The sequence below is a fragment of the Pongo abelii genome, chromosome 14 (assembly GCF_028885655.2).
Source record: "Pongo abelii isolate AG06213 chromosome 14, NHGRI_mPonAbe1-v2.0_pri, whole genome shotgun sequence".
Lineage (NCBI taxonomy): Eukaryota > Metazoa > Chordata > Mammalia > Primates > Hominidae > Pongo > Pongo abelii.
The window spans coordinates 114,900,975-114,922,494 of NC_071999.2; the positions used below are offsets into that span (position 1 = coordinate 114,900,975).

The following is a 21,520-nucleotide window of genomic DNA, read 5'->3' on the forward strand; positions in this document are numbered from 1 at the left end:
TTGCACTACACACCTGGAAAAGTTGCAGGCACTCAATGCCAGCCCATGAAAGCAGCCAGGAGGGGGGCTATACCCTGCAAAGCCACAGGGGTGGAGCTGCCCAAGACTATGGGAACCTACCTCTTGCATCAATGTGACCTGGATGTGAGACCTGGAGTCAAAGGAGATCATGTTGGAGCTTTAAAATGTGACTGCCCCACCGGATTTTAGACTTGCATGGGTTCTGTAACCGCTTTGTTTTGGCCAGTTTCTTTCATTTGGAATGGCTGTATTTACCCAATACCTGTACCAGCATTGTATCTAGGAAGTAACTAGCTTGCTTTTGATTTTACAGGCTCATAGGCGGAAGGGACTTGTCTTGTTTCAGATGAGACTTTGGACTGTGGACCTTTGGGTTAATGCTGAAATGAATTAAGACTTTGGGGGATTGTTGGGAAGGCATGATTTGTTTTGAAATGTGAGGACATGAGATTTGGAGGGGCTAGGGGCAGAATGATATGGTTTGGCTGTGTCCCCACCCAAATCTCATCTTGAATTGTTCTCCCATAACTCCCACATGTTGTGGGAGGCACCCAATTGGAGATAATTTGAATCATGGGAGCAGTTTCTCCCATACTATTCTCGTGGTAGTGATTAATCTCAGGAGATCTGATGGCTTTATCAGGGGTTTCCATTTTTGCATCTTCCTCATTTTCTCTCACCACTGCCATGTTAAGAAGTGCCTTTTGCCTCCTGCCATGATTCTGAGGCCTCCGCAACCATAAGGAACTGTAAGTCCAATTAAACCTCTTTTTCTTCTCAGTCTTGTGCATGTCTTTATCAGCAGCATGAAAATGGACTAATATACCAGGTCAGCAGGGGATGGGTAAAGGGCATTGGGCAGGACATCAATAGCGCCCACTTCCATATTCCAAATGTCTGAGGTCTTTGATATAAAGCATCTCCTAAATTGAAAATATAAGGAGAAGTGATTGAAACATAATTCATCCACATCAGATAAATAAATATATATTCTTACTCATAAATGATAAAGTCAATTTTGTTTTCCTTTACAGAAAATATTCCAACAATTATTTTATTTCCTTCTGTTGATTCATTTTCCTTTTGGAAAAAAAGTAGGGCAATAAGCAGTTTATTTCCATTCATGCCCATAATATATTGAACCTTTCACCAGAATCTGCTTCATTCTCAGCTTTTTGAGTTCTACTCAAAAAGGGTGAATAATAACCAATAAAATCCAGTACAAAAATTAAAGAAAAAGCAATCAGTGAAAACAGGTACTCCATCCTAATTGTCCTGCTTCCTTGGTGCTCCATGGAGACAGCTGACTCAGCACCAGACAGCAGGCTGCCAGTGCCCACCACACATCCCTCTTAAGAGGCTCACCTAGGAAGGCACATACGCCTGCTGCAGCTGAAGCTTCCAGGCCTCCTACGTTGAATATCATCTTGAACAGTCTTAATGAACCACATAATTTCATCTAGAAATGGTACTACATACTGTAGCTAAAGAAATTGCCAAACTATTTTTCTCAATAGCTGTAATAGTTTAATTGTAATCATAATCTGAATATGCTCCCTCCATTGGCTAGCTCTTTGGACCTCTGTCACCAATCAGGTGGCTGTGTTTGTGTAGAGCTTTTGCTTTGTTCTGTGTTCTGTTCCATTGGTCTAAGTGTCTATTCCTCTACCAAAGCCACAGTTAGGAAATATCGAAGAGAGAAGGTGACCTAATAGATTTATATCCTCCAAAAATAGAGGAGAAGTTATTTGAAAGGTTTATTTTTGTTACCTGTAATTTTTTTAATGAATGCTATATTATTTTGTGTTTGTTTAATTTTATCTGCAGCATATTTCAAGAGGTGGAAGAAATATATATCTTGGTTGTAGGAAAGGTAATTCTACATTTTACTAAATATTTCCAGTTTGCTCTTTAATTGTAATGACATTCGTAAACTTAATCAATGATTTTTTTATCTTCTTACATTTTCCTATATGTTAATAAGGTGGAACATCTTTTGTTAGGTTTGAAAATGTAGCTCTCTTCTTCTGTGTGTATTTTGACTTGCATTCAGCAAAGTTCCAGACTATCACTCCTAATAGCTGACTCATAGGGTGTGTTGGTTTCTCTACGTAGCTAACAGTATTTATGATAATAACTGATTTTTTTCCTGTTTCTCCCCACATTTTCTGCTCCTTATTTATTTTTCTATTTTTTTCCATGCTAAGACCTTCATTTTGAGGTAGAATAGAAGCAGCAATAAAGGGCCTTCTTTTTCTAAATTTTAAACACAATTTAATGTTTTAAAATAAGCCACCCTTTCATTCTGCTGACAAACTATACATTCATGGGTTCATTTTGCTAATATGTATGCACGTAAGCTATTTGCACGTGTTTATACAAGAGATTGACCTGTAATCTCCTTTTTGGGATGGCCTCATTTTGGTATCGAGCTTATGCTTGTCTCAGAAAATGAACTGAGGTCATTTTCTTCTTTCTCTATTGTACGAAAGAACTGGATGAAAATGCAGGTTATCTCTTCCTTAAAGGCAGGTTAAATCATTTGGGTAATTTTGTTTGTTTGTTTTTATTTCTGGTCTATGGATTTTTAAAAACTGATTTAATTTATACAATGATTGCATAAATTGGTTCATTTTCCACTTCTTCTTGAGTCACGTTTTGTAAGTTTTATTGTTCTAGAAATTGTCAATTTCTCACGTCTTTCTTCACCTTTCCTCTTTTCTTGTTTCATTTCTATTAATTAATAGCATCATTTTATTTTCTTCTTTCTTTTTTTGTTTCAACTTTGTGTGTGTGTGTGTGTGTGTTTTCTAAAGTCATGTGCCAGATACTTCGCTTATTGACTTTAAAACTATATTCTTTTCTAAAATGTATTTAAAGTTATTAATTTATTTCTATGAATTGCTTTAGTTTTACCCACAAAATTGTGATGGATCTCCTTTCATCAATGGTTAATTCTAAAAATGTATTATTCCTGTGATGTTTTCTTCTCTGAACCATGCTTTATGTAGAATTGGCTTTGTAAGTTTCTGAACATATGGGGAGGTATGGTTTCATTTCTGTAGTTGACATTCCATTTTCAATTATGTTAAGAAAACGCCTGTGTAATTTTGGTTCCTCAGAATTTATTGAGATTTGCTTTGCTTTATGGCCTAAGACACAGTTAATATCATAAATCATCTATGAATTTTTGGAAAAGAATGTTTCCTGCAAATTGTCTACAAGTTTCTATAAATGTACTTAGATCAAATTTGCTGTGCTCTTAGTAATGTTTTGCCTCTTTAGCAATCACAGAGAGATTTGCTTAAAAATCTTGAACACTGAGTGTACCATGGCCACAGGAAGACTTTTATTCTAGATGACATGGGGCATTTCTGGTAGTTGTACAGCAGAATAAATTTACGTATTCTTTTTTTTTTTTTTTAGTTCGTTTTCCTCTTCACTTTACTCTTTATATTTCTAGTTAGTTATAACATAATGTCTCGACATCACGACACAGTGCATAAGGTCCTCCAAACCAAGGTGCAGGGAAACCATGTGTGTATATATATGTGTGTGTGTATGTGTGTGTGTGTATATATATATGTCTATCATATATATATGATATTATACATATATATTATACACATATATATAATACATATATATATATACACATACACACACACATCTATTTAGATGTCTAGGTATACAGATATAACTAGATGTCATATTTGCTGGCTTTCAAGTTTAGTCCTACAGAGATACACATTCGCTGAGCAGGGGCTTCTGGCTGTAAAATTTTATCTGGAATTGCAGGATAACCATATATGTACAATCCCTGCCACCTCCCTTGCCCCACTAAAAAAGTCTAACACTGGAGATAAAGAAATCCAATACAAACATGAGCTTCATGACACTACCTCAGGCCAGATAATTCTGTAAGGAAGAGCAGTTAGATGAGAACATGGTGTCATCTTGCATTTCTGTAAGAACAGGACTAAGCATTTATCTGACATGTGTTAAGTGCTGGATTAGGTCCTAATAAAGAGTGTGATATTTCTGCCATCAGTGTAATTGTCCGTTCTGCAGTTTCATTCAACAACAACAGCAAAACTATTGACTACCTCCTGTTCCAGAGGCTGAAAGTAAGCAGGGGAAGAAACAGCCCAAGTTCCTGCCTTTATGGGGCTTACTAGAGCAATAAGAAAATATATAGAATTGTATTTTAGGAAATCGATTAGTATAGATATTAGTATAATATACAGTTGAAGGATAGTAATTGATATTGTAGGAGAGCCGTGTGTGGTGGTAAATGCCTGCAGTCCCAGCTACTTGGGAGGCTGAAGTGGGAGAATCGCTTGAGGCCAGGAGTTCGAAGCTGCAGTGAGCTATGATTATGCCACTGCACTCTAGCCTGGGCAACAGAGCAAGACCCCATCTCTAAAATAAATAAATAATTAGATAGATAGCTATTGTAGAAGTACAAGAGTGATAAATACTAAGGAGAAAAATGAAGCAAGCAATAGGAATTGAAGTGTTTTTCAGGGGACATTTACCTTGTTAAAAGGGGATTTTGAGTGACCACCACGAGGAAGGGTATCTGTTGACCAGTCTTTAGCTGTCAGAAGTCCATTTGTTCCAAGGTATAGTTTAGATCCATTGTTTCTTTGTTGACTTTCTGTCTTGATGACCTGTCTAGTGCTGTCAATGGAGTATTGGAGTCCCCCACTATCATTGTGTTGCTGTCTAATTTCTTAGGTCTATTAGTAATTATTTTATAAATTTGGGAACTCCAGTGTTAGGTACTTATATGTTTAGGATTGTGATATTTTCCTGTTGGACAAGGCCTTTTACCGTTATATAATGTCTCTCTTTGTCTCTTTTAACTACTGTTGCTTTAAAGTTTGTTTTTTTCGGATATAAGAATAGCCACCCCTGCTTCCTTTTGGTGTCCATTTGCATGAAATGCCTTTTTCCACCCCTTTACTTTAAATTTATGTGAGTTCTTATGTGTTAGGTGAGTCTCTTGAAGGCAGCAGATAGTTGGTTGGTGAGTTATTCTACATTCTGTAGTTCTGTATCTTTTAAGTGGAGCAATTAGGCCATTTACATTCAATGTTAGTTTTGAAATGTGAGGTACCATTGCTTTCATCATGCTCGTTGTTGCCTGTGTACTTTGGTTTTGTTTTTTGTTTTTGCTTTTTAACTTGTATTTTTGTTTTATAGATCCTGTGTGCTTTATGGTTTAAAGAGGTCCTGTTTTGATGTGTTTCCATGATTTCTCCTTTTAGCAGTTCTTACAGTGGTGGTTTGGTTATGGCAAATTCTCTCAGCATTTGTTTGTCTGAAAACAACTGTATCCTTCCTTCATATATGATGCTTGGTTTCTCTGGATACAAAATTCTTGGCTGATAATTGTTTTGCTTGAGGAGGCTGAAGATAGGTCCCCAAGCCCTTGTAGCTTGTAGGGTTTCTGCTGAGAAATCTGCTGTTAATCTGATAGGTTTTCTTTCTTAGGTTACCTGGTGCTTCTGTCTCAGAGCTCTTAAGATTCTTTACTTCATCTTAACTTTAGATAACCTGATGACAATGTGCCTAGGCAATCTTTTTTGTGATGAATTTCCCAGGTGCTCTTTGTGCTTCTTCTATTTAGACGTCTCGGTCTCTCTCAAGGCTGGGGAAATTTTCATTGATTATTCCTCCAAATATGTTTTCCAGTTTTTCAGAATTTTCTTCTTCCTCAGGTACACTGATTATTCTTAGGTTTGGTCATTTAACATAATCCCAGACTTCTTGGAGGCTTTGTTCATATTTTCTTATTCTGTTTTCTTTGTCTTTGTTGGGTTGGGTTAATTTGAAGACTTTGTCTTCAAGCTCTGAATTTCTTTCTTCTACTTGTTCACTTCTATTGCTGAGACTTTCCTGAGCATTTTGCATTTCTAAAAGCATATCCAAAGTTTCCTAAATTTTTTATTGTTTTTCTTTAAGCTATCTATTTTCATGAATATTTCCCCTTTCATTTCTCATATCAGTTTTTGGATTTCCTCGCATTGGGCTTTGACTTGCTCTGGTCTCTCCCTGATTAGCTTAATAACTATCCCTCTGATTTCTTTTTCAGGTAAATCAGAGATTTCTTCTTGGTTTGGATCCATTGCTGGTGAACTAATGTGATTTTTTTCGGATGTTGAAGAGCCTTGCTTTGTCATATTACCAGGGTTGGTTTTCTGGTTCCTTCTCATTTGGGTAGGCTCTGTCAGAGGGAAGGTCTAGGGCTGAAGGCTGTTGTTCAGATTCTTCTGTCCTATGGGGTGTTTCTTTGATGTAGTACTCTCCCCATTTTCCTAGGGATGTGACTTCCCATGAGCCAAACTGCAGTGATTGGTGTCTGTCTTCTGGGTCTAGCCACCCAGTGTGTCTACCCAGCTCCAGGCTGGTACTGGGGGTTGTCTGTGCAGAGTCCTGTTACGTGAACCGTCTACGTGTCTCTCAGCTGTGGATACCAGTACCTGTTCTGGTGGAGGTGGTGAAGGCTGCAATGGACTGCATAATTGTCCTTAGCTTTGGTGGTTTAATGTTCTATTTTTGTGCTGGTTGGCCTCCTGCCAGGAGGTGGCATTTTCCAGAAAGCATCAGCTGTAGTAGTGTGGAGAGGGACTGGAAGTGGACGGAACCCTAGAACTTCCAAGATTAATGCCCTTTGTTTGCCACTACCAGGGTGGATAGGGAAGGACCATTAAGTCGGAGCAGGGCTAGAAGTGACTGAGCTTAGACTCTCCTTGGTTGGGTCTTGCTGTGGCTGCTGTGGGGGATGGTGGTGAGATTCCCAGGTCACTGGAGTTGTGTACCTAGGAGGATTATGGCTGCCTCTGTTGAGTCATGCAGGTTGTCAGGGAAGTGGGGGAAAGCCGGCAGTCATGGGCCAGGCAAACCTAAGGGCCAATCTCACTCCCACTGTGCCCCACAAACCAACAGCCCTGAGTCTGTTCCCAGGTGGAGGGCAAGATGGGTTTGAAAACTTGCCTGAGGCTATCCAACTTCCAGCTGCAAGAGAAAAGGGCTTTAGTTCTTTCCCCACCTGTGAAGTCTGCATGCGTGATTCACACCCTCCCCCGAGTTCTGGCCAGGACGCTTCTCATCCTGTTCAAAAATGTTCCAAAGTTCAGCTAGAGAATTCCTTCTCCCTCTGGCCACCTTCCCAATGGATCCCTGTGGCGCCAGGCAGGAATGGGCTGCTTGGGGAGACACAGTGAGCTCCCAGGGCCTTTCTGCTGCTTCCTTTACCCATGTATTTTGCTCAGCTCTCTAACTTGACTCAGCCCCAGGTAAAGTTGGAAACTTCTCCCACAGACAGACCTTCACCTTCTCCAGTGGGGGTGTGTGTCTGGGAGAGGAGGGTCTCTCTTTCCCACTTCTGCAGTTGGGTCACTCATAGTATTTGAGGTTTCTCCCAGGTCCTGCAGGAGCAGTCCACTTCTTTCAGAGGATCTATGGGTCCTCTCAGGATTGCTGGTTTCTTCTTGAAGTCGATCTGGAGCTAAAATTCACAATGCAAGCCTCTACATGCTGCTCTGTCCACAGCTGCAATCCAGTCTTGCCTCCCGTCCACCATGATCCCCTGAATCCCTGTGTTATCTTATAGATTCTTTCTTTATTTTTTTTTAGATCAACTGGTCATATTATATATCTTATCGATTCATAGACATATACATACATGACACAGCTGACCCACTTGGACTTAGATTAAAAGAAAGTCAAAATGCCCAATAAATTTTCAGATTACAAAAGAATCAATTTATAAACTAATGTTTTAGATGAAAACATGGGGAATTATTTAACAAAAATACATTAAAAATCAAGATTTGAGACATGAATGGATTTAAAATTTAACAATCATGGCCTTTGAGTTTTCCAAATCATAAAGGAAAATAAGAAAATTAATTTAAGAGCCACCCTCTACATTTCCTCTTGACAGCCTGTGAGGGATAACTCAATGAATCATGATCTGTCACTGTGGATTCCTCAAAAGTTAATTGAAAATTTCACCAAGAGACCCTTCTTAAGAGTTACAAACTAGAGGACTGCTGTGTTTATTCGATTATCCTCAGCCATCAACTGCTGGCTAATCAACACATGGCACTCTGCGATGTTATTTGTTTTAATTCTTTAGGCTTTTTTTTTTTTTTTTGTGGCCCTGTTGATCCCCTGGGCACCTAATGACAAGCCAGGAAAGTCACAGAAGTCAAAGTGTCGCAAGTATCAAAGTCAATCAATCAAGCCCTGTGCAGTTTTCTACATAGATGTGGAAGCAGAAGACATTTATGGTTCTTTATTAATGAGCTTTCTCATACAATCTGTTTCTGGCAGTGATCATAGCTTTTATCAAATAAGTGTACTCCAGAGCAATTTGTCATTGTTTCAGAACCGCTGTTGTCTATTTGCGTTTAGGTCACTGGAAAGGGAATATTTTATGTATAGTTAGTTGATATTTCTCACATCACTTTTATGAATACTTATGAAGAGTCTTATGAAAACATATGATACTAAAACATATAGCTTTTGTCAAATGCAAATAAATGAACACAAAATCCCCCAACACGGCTTCTTTTTATTCCTACATCTTATGTAAAAGTACTTACATATTAAATACCTGGCATTAGAGAATCATGGTGCTTTGGTTTGTTTCTTCTCTATGAAGCATTTTTTATTGTTTGTCTAATTGTCTCTTTAATCTTAGACAAGTCACAGCCTCTCTCAACTTGGTTTTCTTTATATGCTAAACAGGGATGTTTATGCTGGTGCACCTGGGGGCTGTGAGAATAAAGACTTGGAAAATGTCACAAGAAACAGAAGTGGAAATAGTGTTGTCATGACTTGTTGTTCCTTCAAAGGACCAGGGCATCTTTCCAAAGATGAACTATACCCTTAGTATATAATCTTCTCGGATATGGCATATGATCAACCACATTTTGTGCAAGCATAGTTACTTTAACCTCCTTGAGACCTGATATCATAAATAGCTTAAGAATATATAAACACATCTGAATCTGTGTTTGCAAGCCAGCTTCTAGAATTTTTAATACTTTAACATTGATTTTCTGCCAATAGTAAAATTTTAACCTGGTGGTAAATATAAGTGTTTGTACAATTCCATTACAGGTGCTTTGACTGGTGTTTATAGGAAGTAGCCTTTTGAAACAAGGGGGATATTTTAAGTTTCAGAAATGAGAATTCAGTTTGTTAATCACTATATAAATAAAACAAGAACCGTAGCAGCCAAAATTCTCTCCACAATTTTGAGAAATATCTCTGTGCCAACCCTCAGTCTTTATACTTAACCACAGGTTTCTTGGAAATCAATGTCACTGATTATGAGAAAAAGAGTTTAGCAATAAATTAATGAAAAATGTCTGCTGTATCATACAAGGAGTTGATAGCACATATATTCTCCTTTTTTCCCCACTCTGTTGCCCAGACTGGAGTGCAGTGGTGCAATCCTAGCTCACTGCAACCTTAAACTTCTGGGCTTATGCGATCCCCCACCTCAGCCTCCAAGTAGTCGGGACTACAGCCACATGCCACCATGCCTAGCTAACTTAAAAGTTTATTTATTATTTATTTATTTATTTATTTTTGGAGAGATGGGGTCTTCCTATGTTGCCCAGGCAAGTCTTAAACTCCTGGCTTCAAGTGATCCTCCTGTCTCAACCTCTCAAAGCACTGGGATTACAGGCTTCAGCCATTATACTTGGCAGCATATATATTCTATTACATTAAGTTAACAGCGTCATGATTAGTCATCATGATACGCAAAAGCAATTCTATTAGGTTGTTCTGAAAAAGTTGGAATGATTTTATGCCAACATTTAACATGCAAAATTAGTATTATTCAATTAGACAGAAGGAGCTTGACACAGTGGTGAAATCTGGAAGCTTTTGGTATGGACTGAAAGAAACAGGAAGGGATGGATGGTTAGTAATTGTGTTGAGCTTAACTACATATGCATGTCTAATTCCATCATTTGTTTTATTACCACAGAATCTTGAGAAACACACGAACTATTTTTCCCCAATCTATAAAAAGGGCTTTGGATTTGCAATATCAAGTGCAAGGAGAATTGTTGTATTTATGACCTGTGCAATGGACAATATAAAATCAAGTGTGCTGTGGTGCACACTTACAGTGGTTATAGTAATAGGTCTGGTGACGCTCCCCTTGCATTTCTTCCAGGTTGCTTTCAGCTATGTAACGTTTTTCGATCCCATGAGATGGAAATCGACCAGTGCTTGCTAGAGTCCCTTCCCCTTGGCCAACGGCAGCGTCTAGTGAAGCGCATGCGCTGTGAGCAAATCAAAGCCTACTATGAGCGCGAGAAGGCTTTTCAGAAGCAGGAAGGGTTCCTGAAAAGGCTGAAGCATGCGAAGAATCCGAAAGTTCACTTCAACCTCACGGACATGTTACAGGACGCGATTATCCACCACAATGACAAAGAAGGTACATGATAAGAAAGAAAGACCCATTTTCTGATGTGATTTTTCATGATTGGTTTCTGTTGGTTTGTTGTTTTTTTGATGGAGAGATGGGGCAGAAAAGTCCTTTTAAATATTGGAGGCTACTATCTTTTAACTGTTTGTATTATTCAAGAAAAAAATGCTCTTTGCAAAGAACATCATTAAAAGTCCTGCCACCTAGTAAGATAAAAAAAATGTAAAAATTGTGGTGAAATTTTTTTTTTTTGTAAAGAATTACTTATCAGTAAAGCAAGTGAGTTCCTTTCAAATTGTTTAATTCTAATTGTTAGGGAAACTTTTTATCAATGATTTTTTTTTGCTATTTAGAAAATTTTTATAGAGATAGGGTCCCACTATGTTGACCAGGCTGGTCTCGAACTCCAGGGCTCGAGCAGTCCTCCAGCCTCAGCCTCCAAGAGTGCAGGAATTACAGAGAATTGTTTTTCCTGATGATGATTTGGGGCTATGGAATTTGTTAATCCTTAGCTCATGCTTTGATAGGTGCAGCAGTAATGTCACTTTCCCCGACTCTCAGGAGTCAATTTCTTTCTCCCTTAAAGTTGTTTGGCTTGTGGTATCACGTTTTTCTAAGACTACCCAATGCAAATCTCAATTGTCTTCACAAGACTGTTAAATTTTTTCACTTTTTATATATTCTTGTATGTGAATTTTTCTGTTTTCCTATATAGAACCCACTTTCCCGAGTTCAAATGTGAGATAAATGTTCCAGCTCTGGATGTAATTGTTGTAATTGTACAAGGCTTCAAAGAAACAGATATAAATCAATTTACCTTGACTGGCTCTCAAATCAGTATTTGAATGAATCTAAAATGAGCATCTTCACAATTCATTATTCACAATTTGAAATCCAAAAAGCTCTGAAGCCATTATTTTGATAGTTCATTTAGTGGCAAAACTTTCACTGACCTATTTATGGTTTTTAACCTGTTCAGTTTGGAAAAATAATAAATTCAGTAACATATGTGTTTTGAAGGCTTTCAAATGGGGATTGTGAATCTATAGCTAAGAAAACCTATAGCACATTATATACAATAATAGTTATACATGGTAAGAAGACTCTAGTCATTTTGTGCATGGTTTTGTGTGGGCTTTTTCTAGTTAAACTGTAACACTCTGAGAATTTCTGATTTTTTTTTTTTTTTTGTCTTAAACTACAATGACAGTAACAGTGAATCTTTGAGATGGAAAGTACCTAAAAACATCTGGTGTGATCCACTTACTTTACCCATGAAGGAACTGAAATTCAGCCATCGTATCACATTTTCTGGAAAGCTGTCCGGAGCACTCTGACCTTTCATTTTATCATTCTCTTCTCACCTATGGCTGTTCATTTAATGGCCATCTTCTCTGTGAGTCTGTGAGCACATCGAAGGTAGGGACAATGTCCACTAGGGTCATTGCTTCCTCCTGCCCCATCTCATACCTTCCAGCAGCGTTGAGCAAAAGAGAGTAAAGTGATCGGTTCTTGTTCAACACACAGTAGTTGTTACAACAAACTTAAATGAGAAAGCAGTTCTTAAAATTTAAGCCCTATTTCGATTTAAAAGTAACAAAACACAAAAAATAATTGGTGCCCGGTATGGTGGCTCATACCTGTAATCCCAACACTTTGGGAGGCATAGGTGGAAGACTCTCCTGAGGCCAGGAGTTTAAGACAAGCCTGGGCAACATAGCAAGACCCCATCTCTACAAAATATTTTTTAAAATTAGCTGGACCTGGTGGTGCATGCCCAGCTACTCAAGGAGCTGAGGTAAGAGGATTGTTTGAGCCTGGGGGTTAAGGCTATAGTGAGCCATGATGGTGACCTGGACTCCAATCTGTGCAACAGAGCAAGACCCTGTCTCAAAAACACTTCTTTTAATGTATTGGAAATGTTTTAAAATTTCTTGTACCAAATACCTACAGTGCACCATTATGTTTAGGTTAGGGTTAAAAGAAAATTCATAGTAGTAAATTACTAACTAAAAAGCCAAGAAGCAGTTATTATATAAGTTATGTTTCCCCAAACATTCATGTCATACAATCTGAATTAATGCTTTCTAAGCAGATGTTGTAGGTGTGAAACTATGCAACCTAGTTTCTAGTGGCAAGCTAGGCGAGAGATGATGGTAGCTTGGACCCAAGTGGAACAAGGATGTGGTGAGAAATAGTCAATTTTAGGATTTATTTTTAGGATAGAGCTGACAGGAAATGCTGATTACCTGGCTATAGGGAGTGTATTGATTTTCTATTGCTACCAAAACAAACTATCATGAATTTAATAGTGGCAAACCGCATAAGTATTATCTTACAGTTCTGTAGGTCAGAGGTGAGGTATGGGCTTCGGTGAGATGAAAATAAGGTGTCATCAGCACTGGTTCAACAATTCTAGCTTCCAGAGGCCACCTGCCTTCCTTGGATCAGAGCCCCCTCCTCCGTCTCCAACATCAACAGTGATGGATACGGGGCAGGGACGGTGCTCCTTCTCACGCTTCAGTTTGCCTGTTTCTTTGTCCATCCTTGTATCTGACTGAATCTTCTGCCTCTGTCTTGCACCTTTAGGGGCCTATGTGATGACACTGGGCTCTCCTGGGCTATGCAGGTTCGCCTCCTGTTACAGAGGCAGCTCACTAGTAACCATACATTCCTTTCTCCAGATCATCTTGCATAGTCGCAGGTGTAACTCCAGAGGGTGAAATCGGGACAGCAAAAATGCTCCCTACTACAGGGAGTGAGAATTCCAGGATAACATCAAGCTTTTGGGGCCTCAACAACTAGAAGAATGAAATGCCATTATCCACAGTAGAAGTGCCTCTAGGAGTTGTGAACGAGATGGGGTGGCATCCTGGCTGGAGACGTAAATTCAAAACTCATGAGCATATAGATGATACTGAAAACCCCAAAAGTGGTTAAAGTGACATAGAGAAAGAGTTTAGGTAAATCGATAAGAAGTCTAAGAACTGAGTCCCAAGGAATTCCAATATTAAGAATTCAGTGAAATGAGGTCCAACCACAAGGAATGACCAGGAAGAAAGGATGAAAATGAGGAAGGGTACTTTCTTGGGAGCCAAGATGAGAAGTTTTCAAGGAGGAGAAATTTTTATTGATCAAGCAGGAGGAAGCCTGAGAACTGACCATTGCATTTAGGAGTGTGGAGGTGATTAGCTTTCTTGACTTGTTGGGATCAAGAATTTTAATGGATTAGGTTCTGAACAGAGTAGGAAAACAGGAATGGACACAGAAAGTATAAAGAGCTCTTTAAAGGAGGTTTCTTTAAAGAGGAGAGAAATGGAAAGATTGCTGAAGAGGGAACAGACATTAAGAGCTTTTTTTAATGATGGGAGAATTAACAGCAAGTGTATGTGCTGATAAAAATAATTCATTTGCATTTCTCTAATGACCAGTGATGATGAGCTTCGCAGGCCACATAAATGTCTTCTTTTGAGAAGTGTCTGTTCATGTCCCTCACCCATTTGTTGATGGGGTTGTTTTTTATTGTAAATTTGTTTAAGTTCCTTGTAGATTCTGGATATTAAATGTGGTACATATACACCATGGAATACTATGCAGCCAGAAAACGGAATGAGTTCATATCCTTTGCAGGGACATAGATAAAGCTGGAAACCATCATTCTCAGCAAACTAACACAGGGACAGAAAAACAAATACCACATGTTGTCACTCATAAGTGGGAGTTGAACAATGAGAACACATGGACACAGGGAGGGGAACATCACACACTGGGGCCTGTCGGGGGATGGGGGGTAATGGGAGGGAGAGCATTAGGACAAACACCTAATGTACATGGGGCTTAAAACCTAGATGATGGGTTGATAGGTGCAGCAAACCACCATGGCATATGTATACCTATGTAACAAACCTGCACTTTCTGCACGTGCATCCCAGAACTTGAAGTAAAATTAAAAATAAAATAAAAATAATTCATGGGAGAGGGAAAATCTGGTGACACTAGAGTAAGAGAAGGCAATTGATGGAGCAAGCCTGTGCACATGCATACTGTGATGAGTTCAGCTGCCCACTGGATGGGCTTGGCTTCAGCTGGGATCACCTCTAGCAGTCATTCTCAATCCTGGCTGTATAACAGAATCACCTGGGAAGATTTTATTTTTTAATTTCCATGTCTAGGACCTGCCCATAAAGATGCTGATGTAATCAGTCTTATGTGGGGCCAGGATGGTTTTTAATGGGGCCTAGGAGACTATGGTGTACAGAGAGAGCTGAGAACTTCTGATCTAGGGAATGGCAGATGTGATATGAACCTGTGGTTATTCTCCTCCTGGTTTTGATACTAATCAATGAAAGAACCATGGCCCTTGGCTAACAGTGAGGGTGTGGAAGATGAACTGAAAGTAAAGCAAAGAAGGGAACATGCAAGTATGGGAGAACAAATGGACCAAGGCAAATACTGTATGTTTTTAAATGGGACCTATGGAAAAAAAGATATAAAAAATAAGAACTACAAAGAAGGATCAAATGTGATTCAAGAGTTTCAGTAATGGTTTGGCATGGACTCACTGCTCCTTTGTCCTTATTCTTAGGACATGAAGAATTTCCCATCCTGAAACTTCCTGTAGTTTTTAGACTATATCTGTCCTTAATTTGCCTTCCCAGAAATTATTTCACATGTATATATGGATGCCATTTTGGTGGGATATAATATAATCTTATCAATAGGCAGTCAATATTTGTTACATAATTAAAATCTGTTGATAACCACAGATGCCTGGCAAGGATTTCTTAACATGTATTTTTAAGTGTAATAAATGGATAAGTATATTATGTATAGCAGTTTGTTTATATTATGAATATTGGTATAAAGACACTAAAATCTAAGCAAGCAGTCAGATCTGATTTTTCAATTCAAAAGAAGCAAAGAGTAATTTTTTATTTGAATTAATACATGATTAACTTTTAGTTGTGTTTTATTTTACTTAAGAAATTGCTTTTTTGTATGTTTCTTTTTTGAATGGCAAAGAAGAGAAAGGACTGGATAGAAAAGTCTCACATTTTGCATGGTGTAATGATCATGTTAAGGTGCTCAAAGTGATAGGAACAACAGGAAGCAGACAAAAATAATCACCCACACACAAACATACACATGTGCACACACAATGTGTTTTGCATGCTTTCTCTGTGTACACAGCAAACTGTATAACACCCTTCCTATATGCTATATTGTTAATGCCTTGTGAGAGGAATAACACAAAAATTTCTGAAGATATTGGAGGGAAATATCCTCAGCAAGGCAACCTATATAATTTCATCTCTTTTAGTGAATAGTTTCCATTACTAATGGAAGCAAAAGTGATGGAGTATAGTGAAGGTCATCTTCAGCATCAAATGATGAAGAAATAGTTGACTCCTAGAACTGAATGAAGGAGTCTGAATATGTAACAATTATTATAATTTCAAATGCATTATTGCAATGTAAAAATTAAAACATTTGGCTCTAGAGGGTGTCTGTTTGGCTCAGTCTGCTATATCAAAATATCATAGACTAAGCAGCTTACACAGCACACATTTATTTCTCACAGTTCTGAAGACAGGGAAGACCAAGATCAAGGTACCCGGCTTGCTGACAGCCACCTTCTTGCTGTGTCCTCACACGGTGAAGAGGAAGCTCTGATTTCTCTTCTTTTAAGAGCACTAATCATATCATGGGACTTCATCTCATAAACTCATCGAACGTAATTCCCTCCCAAAGGCTACAACTCCTAATACCATCACATGAGGGTTAGGGCTTCTACGTATGATTTTTGAGGGAGAGGAACAGTTAGTCTGTAATAGGGCATATTAATTTGGTACTTGGAGCTGACCCAAGTATAAAATAATGGATATACATATATTACTTCCCTTGAGTTTCTCATCTACCGTGGAAATACCCTTGTGAGTACTCATATACCTCACTGTGCTAGGGCAAAAATAAGAATTTCTTACAATTGAAGAAATTTGGATTGCAAATGAAAGTAATCTCTTTAGAAACAGTATAACGTCTCTAGCATATGTATTACTTCTCCCAAAAATGCATATAAGGAAAGGTTTTCACTTCATAGTGGTGATATTTTTATTTATCTTTAAGCTATTGAAATAGTCAAATGCACTTGTTTATGCAATTGAGAAAGTAAAAAAAATTGCCCTAAGAAAAAAGTTTCCATTTAAATTATTGTTTAAACTTGCAGATTGTGTATTTGTATGAATAATTTTATCTCTTATTTCCAAGTACTTTTATTGGCTGGCTGAGTATAAAGAATCAAATATACTTTTTCAAAGGACAACATGTCTGTGGTTTTTTTTATGTTAAGGTTTATAGTATGTCATTTAAAAGTAATTCAGGATTTTTTTTTGCTTTATAAATGTATTTTTTTGTCAGTATAAATTTAGTGTGTTTGATGTTTTTATTGTTCTCTTCTGGGAGTTGGTGATATTTCAGTGTGCAATTTGTCATTTTAATATGCTGCATCAATCTAAAATGTGTTCAACAACTCTTTTTCCCTCTAAAAGGAAAACTGTCCTAAATTTTCTTTTAAGGCTGTTAATTCAACTCTATTTGAGTTACACCACATGAAAGAAAAGGGAAGTCTGAGGGAGAGAGAGATAGAGAAATAGAGTGAGTGGGTGACTTAAAAATCAGAGAGGAAGTACATATTGAAAATTTAAGAAGGAATGTGAATTCCCCTATTGGAATTGCCACTCCCAAATATTGCTTCATACTAATTAGTCCACAATGTGTTTCCATTAAAAGTAACTGCTGATGTTATTATCTGGTGCCTTGTAGGTATGTTCTGCACTCTCCGAGCTTTACATGCCTCGACTTACTCCTTTCAATAACATATGTAGTAGGTACATATATTATTGAAAGTAGGTAGGACGTGCACCCCACTTGGTGGGTGAAGCAATGGAGCCTTTGAAGAAGAAACTGCTACCTCAGGGCTTCCTGAGTGGAGAGACCATGTTTTTATAGACAACATCATACTGCAAAACTGATTTATGTGGTATAGTTAGAGAAACTTATCTTCACAGGTTGATTTACCTTCCTTGCCATTTGAAATTCTTTATTCCTGCTTTCTAGTGGAGCTCTCTGCCTGCTATCAAGGGAATGTCCAAAGGCCAGGAGAAGTATTCTTTATGCTTTGGGGTTTTCCATCTTCTTTCCCTGATCAATCCCTCCCCGTTCTTCTTCCATTTTTTTTTTTTCAAAAGCAATGTTATTTTTTTACTACTTAATATGGCAAATGTTTACTAAGGTCCTGTTTCAGTACAGTCACACAAAGAACTTGTAAGCATATTTACAGAACTATAATATCATAGTTTATTTATATCTCCACTTGATCACAAAATTCTAAGTAATCTATTAGGAAAATTGAAAAATATCAAAATATAACACTGGGATACCTCTGTTTTCTTCTCCTACTCCTCAAATCCTTGTACCAGCTTCCTTAGTTGGTTACCTCTTCTATTGATCTCAGACTCTGATTCTAACTGTCTTTCTACCTATCTTCCCTGGAAGATCTCATTTTCCCCCATTGCATCCACCTCACCCACTCTAATTATCCTAAATCTGTATCCAGACCTTTTTCCTGCGTTCCAGTCTTAACTTTTCTGATGATGTTGCCTTTATTAATTGTCGTGTTCAAAGCTGAATATATCCACCCTCATCTTCTTCCCAAACCAAGACTTCCTCTGTGATTCTCCATTGATGTTGCCATCACTCCCCTGGTCTTCCAGGACAGAAACCTTGAAGTCACTTTGATTTTTGGTGCAATTTTGTAAAGTATTGATGGCTTTACTTCTTGTGAATAATCTACAGGAAATATCAACTGTCTGCATGTCATTCAGAGCCCTCTAAATAGATGCCTAAAATATGTCGATGATCAATATACATTGGATGATGTATTCATTGATAGGCTGGACATCTCTTCATTTAGAAGTTCGTAGGTAAATCATTAGGATCAAGCTTTCTCTCCCTTATGTACCCCATTCCCAAAAGTGTAGGCTGAGGTCAAAGAACAAATTTCATATATGCCTTAAGTGTTTTATACATAAAAAAGTGAAATAAGACTGCCCATTTAATTGTGATTATTTAGTCCAGCTGTTTCCTTGTATTTACTAGATTGTCTCAGAACTTAAAATTCTACAGTAGTTGGTTATCAAGTAAGCTTATTTAAAAAAAATTATCTCCTAGTATCTAGGGTATAAAGAAAGAAGGAGCCTGTTATAATTTTCACAACTAGCATTTAGTGAGTGCTGTTTTTATGAGTGTGACCCATCTGGGCTGGCACTGTTTCCACAGGGGTGATGATGGCGTTTTATTGGATGCAGCTTTATCCTCTCTCCCTGACCTCCCACAACCAGCTACATAAATTGGCAGTTTGAAAATGCGACGCTCGATAAGCGGATTTAAGCTGACACGTCAGAAATTGAAATCAGAACCCTGCCACCTTTAGAATCCGTCAAATCTACTAGGAACATGACCAAGCCTGGATCCATATACGCATTTTTAAATGAACATTACTGGATGTGATATATGTTAACTACTCTGCAAGGATGACTATTTCTCCAACTCAAAATTAGGAGTATATTTGACATGGAATATATGTAGACTCTCCCCAAAACAGTCAGATTTAACCACTACAAATGTCTCCTATATTAGATACTTCGGGTTGTAGAGCAAATATAAAACATCAGCCTGTCCTAAGGAAGAAATGGGGAGGCAACATTCCCAGAGAAAAAACATTGACATCATGGTGCTGTCTGCATCTTCCCTGTTCCAGAGTGGCACCAAGCCTAGCAGAGAGAGGGAAGTGGCAGCTTCATCAGCGTCACTCCCATTTCATTAACTGCTCAATAGGATGGGAACATACCGCCCTCTGAATGTGAAGCTGTGGATTCATCCTTTCCTCTTAACTTAGTACAGGAGGGGAAGGATGCAGGAAGAAGTAGCTCAGATAAGATGTTTGCTGGGGCAGCTACGAGGTACAAAAGAATGACTTCTGGATTTTAGACAAAAAGGGTGAGTTTTCCAACTCCACATACATACCTACATCAGAGATTTGTATGGTTAAATATGAAGAGTGCAGGCACATGCTGACTCTAGCCCTCCGGGGCAGGTTAGAATTTCGCATAGATACATTCAGTGCATTATGATGCCTTCAATTAATAGGTAACAGCTGCTAGGTAATTAAAGGTGCCCATTTCCAAATCAGATATAAAATTACAAAAGGTTGCAAATTAATTGCATTTAAATTCTGAAGGATTCTGTATGAAGTGAATGTATGGCTTAATATTTCATGAACACAAATTCATATTTCTGAGAAGTATTATTTTAATTGTCTGCTATATAGTCACAACTTTCATAGGTGTTGTGAGAATAATTGAAAAAAGAGGAAGAAAATATACCTAGATGGAAAGATGCACCATTCATTAAAAGGGAGTTGCTGTGGGCATTCACTGGGGTGAGGTAGGATGACATGAATCTGAAACCATGCTCTCTTCAACATTTTATGAGTTTGGTAGGAAGAGAGAAAGGGACTTTTTGGCTGTAATCAATAGCATGAGAGCAGCGATGGAGCTGGAGGAAAGCAGATTTCTGATATGAGAACATCATGATAGAAGCAGCATTACTTAGGTTTAGCATCAAGGATCTAACTCTGGAGTTCAGTCTGGGGGTTGATCTGTACTCTGATACTTAAGAGCTGTCTGTCCCCGGCCAGGGCACTTTCTGCACCTCATATTTCTGCAAATAAGGTTACGAGGTAAGTGGTTGTGAAGGTTAGTTGGTTAGATAATACATGCAAATACCTGCAAATGGAATCTGCCATGTATTATTACCACATGCATAATAAATGTTAGCTACTATTATGATTTGAATTAAGAGATATTATCAGAGTCGTAAAGTGCCTAAATAATAACACTGTTATATAATTAGTGATCGTCACCGTGAGTGTAAATTATAGGAATAACAGCATAGCTTTAGGAATGTTTTAGGCAATCGTATTTTAAATTAGAATAAAATGGAAAAAGGCTGAAGATAGATACATAAGCTAAGGGCACTGATGTAAACAAGATAATGAGAAACAGGAATTTGATAGCACCTTTGGAAATGTATTAAAGGAGAAAAATTTACATTATTAAGGAGCACTGAGCAATATGTTTATTCATTGTTTTCTGCTAGTGTGTGATTATATGTACGTGTGTGTGTGTGTGTGTGTGCCAGCCATCTCTCTAAACACTTTATACATATTGTCTCCTTTAATCTGAAAATAATCCTATGAGGTACCGTACTGGGTTAAAAATTTATGTCTACGGAGAACTTATATGATGTTATTTGGAAATGGAGTATTTGCAGATGTAATCAAGTTCAGATAAGTCATCAGGAACAGGGTGGGTCCTCATCCAGGGACTTGTGTCTATTGAAAAGAAGGGGAGAGTGTGGGCACACACAGAGGGAGGACAGCGTGAGAATATGGACCAAAGCCCATGTGGAGTGAGTGACACTGCTGCAAGTCACGGGACAAACCTTCTCAGCAGCCCCAGAAGCCAGAGGAGAGGCGTGGCTGGTTTCTCTGGTAATCCCAGGGTCAGCAGTTCCTAGAATGGGAAATGTACTTGCTTTCTGCTGTGTCTACTGTGTCTTTGCTCCAGGGATTCCCCAACCCACCAGGAGCACCCTTCCTCCATTCCTTGCAGATGTACCTCTCCTCTCCCCTGCGGAGCCCTCCCCGACATCCTCAGGTGAAACACACGAAGCCCTTCCCCTGCAACATTGCCAACACGAATTCCTTGAAGTGTAATCTCTTGTTTGCGAGCCCATATCTTTCACTAAAATGTGTGTTATGCAAACAAGAGGATCAGGATTCCTTCATTATTAATTCATTCATTCATGTAGCAAATGTTTATTGAATCCTTGTCATCTTCCATGTACTGTTCTAAGTGCTGGGGATGCGCAGAAGGAGGAGGGGATTCAGGGAAGCAAGAAAAGCTTGAGCAA

At 38.4% G+C, this 21,520-nt stretch overlaps 1 protein-coding gene across 7 annotated transcripts in view; it reads left to right on the forward strand.

The window, feature by feature from the left end:
- The window catches only part of MYO16 (myosin XVI), a 717,368-nt gene that overhangs the window by 157,942 nt on the left and 537,906 nt on the right, over positions 1-21,520 (forward strand). For 6 of the 7 annotated variants that reach the window (XM_054529223.2, XM_054529222.2, XM_054529219.2 and 3 more), the window contains exon 2: positions 10,232-10,495. In XM_054529223.2, coding sequence (XP_054385198.1) covers positions 10,270-10,495 — 226 coding nt within the window. In that variant the 5' untranslated portion in view covers positions 10,232-10,269. Of the gene's footprint in view, positions 1-1,079; positions 1,895-10,231; positions 10,496-21,520 lie in introns of those variants that run through there. The other variant, XM_054529220.2, reaches the window with a different exon arrangement.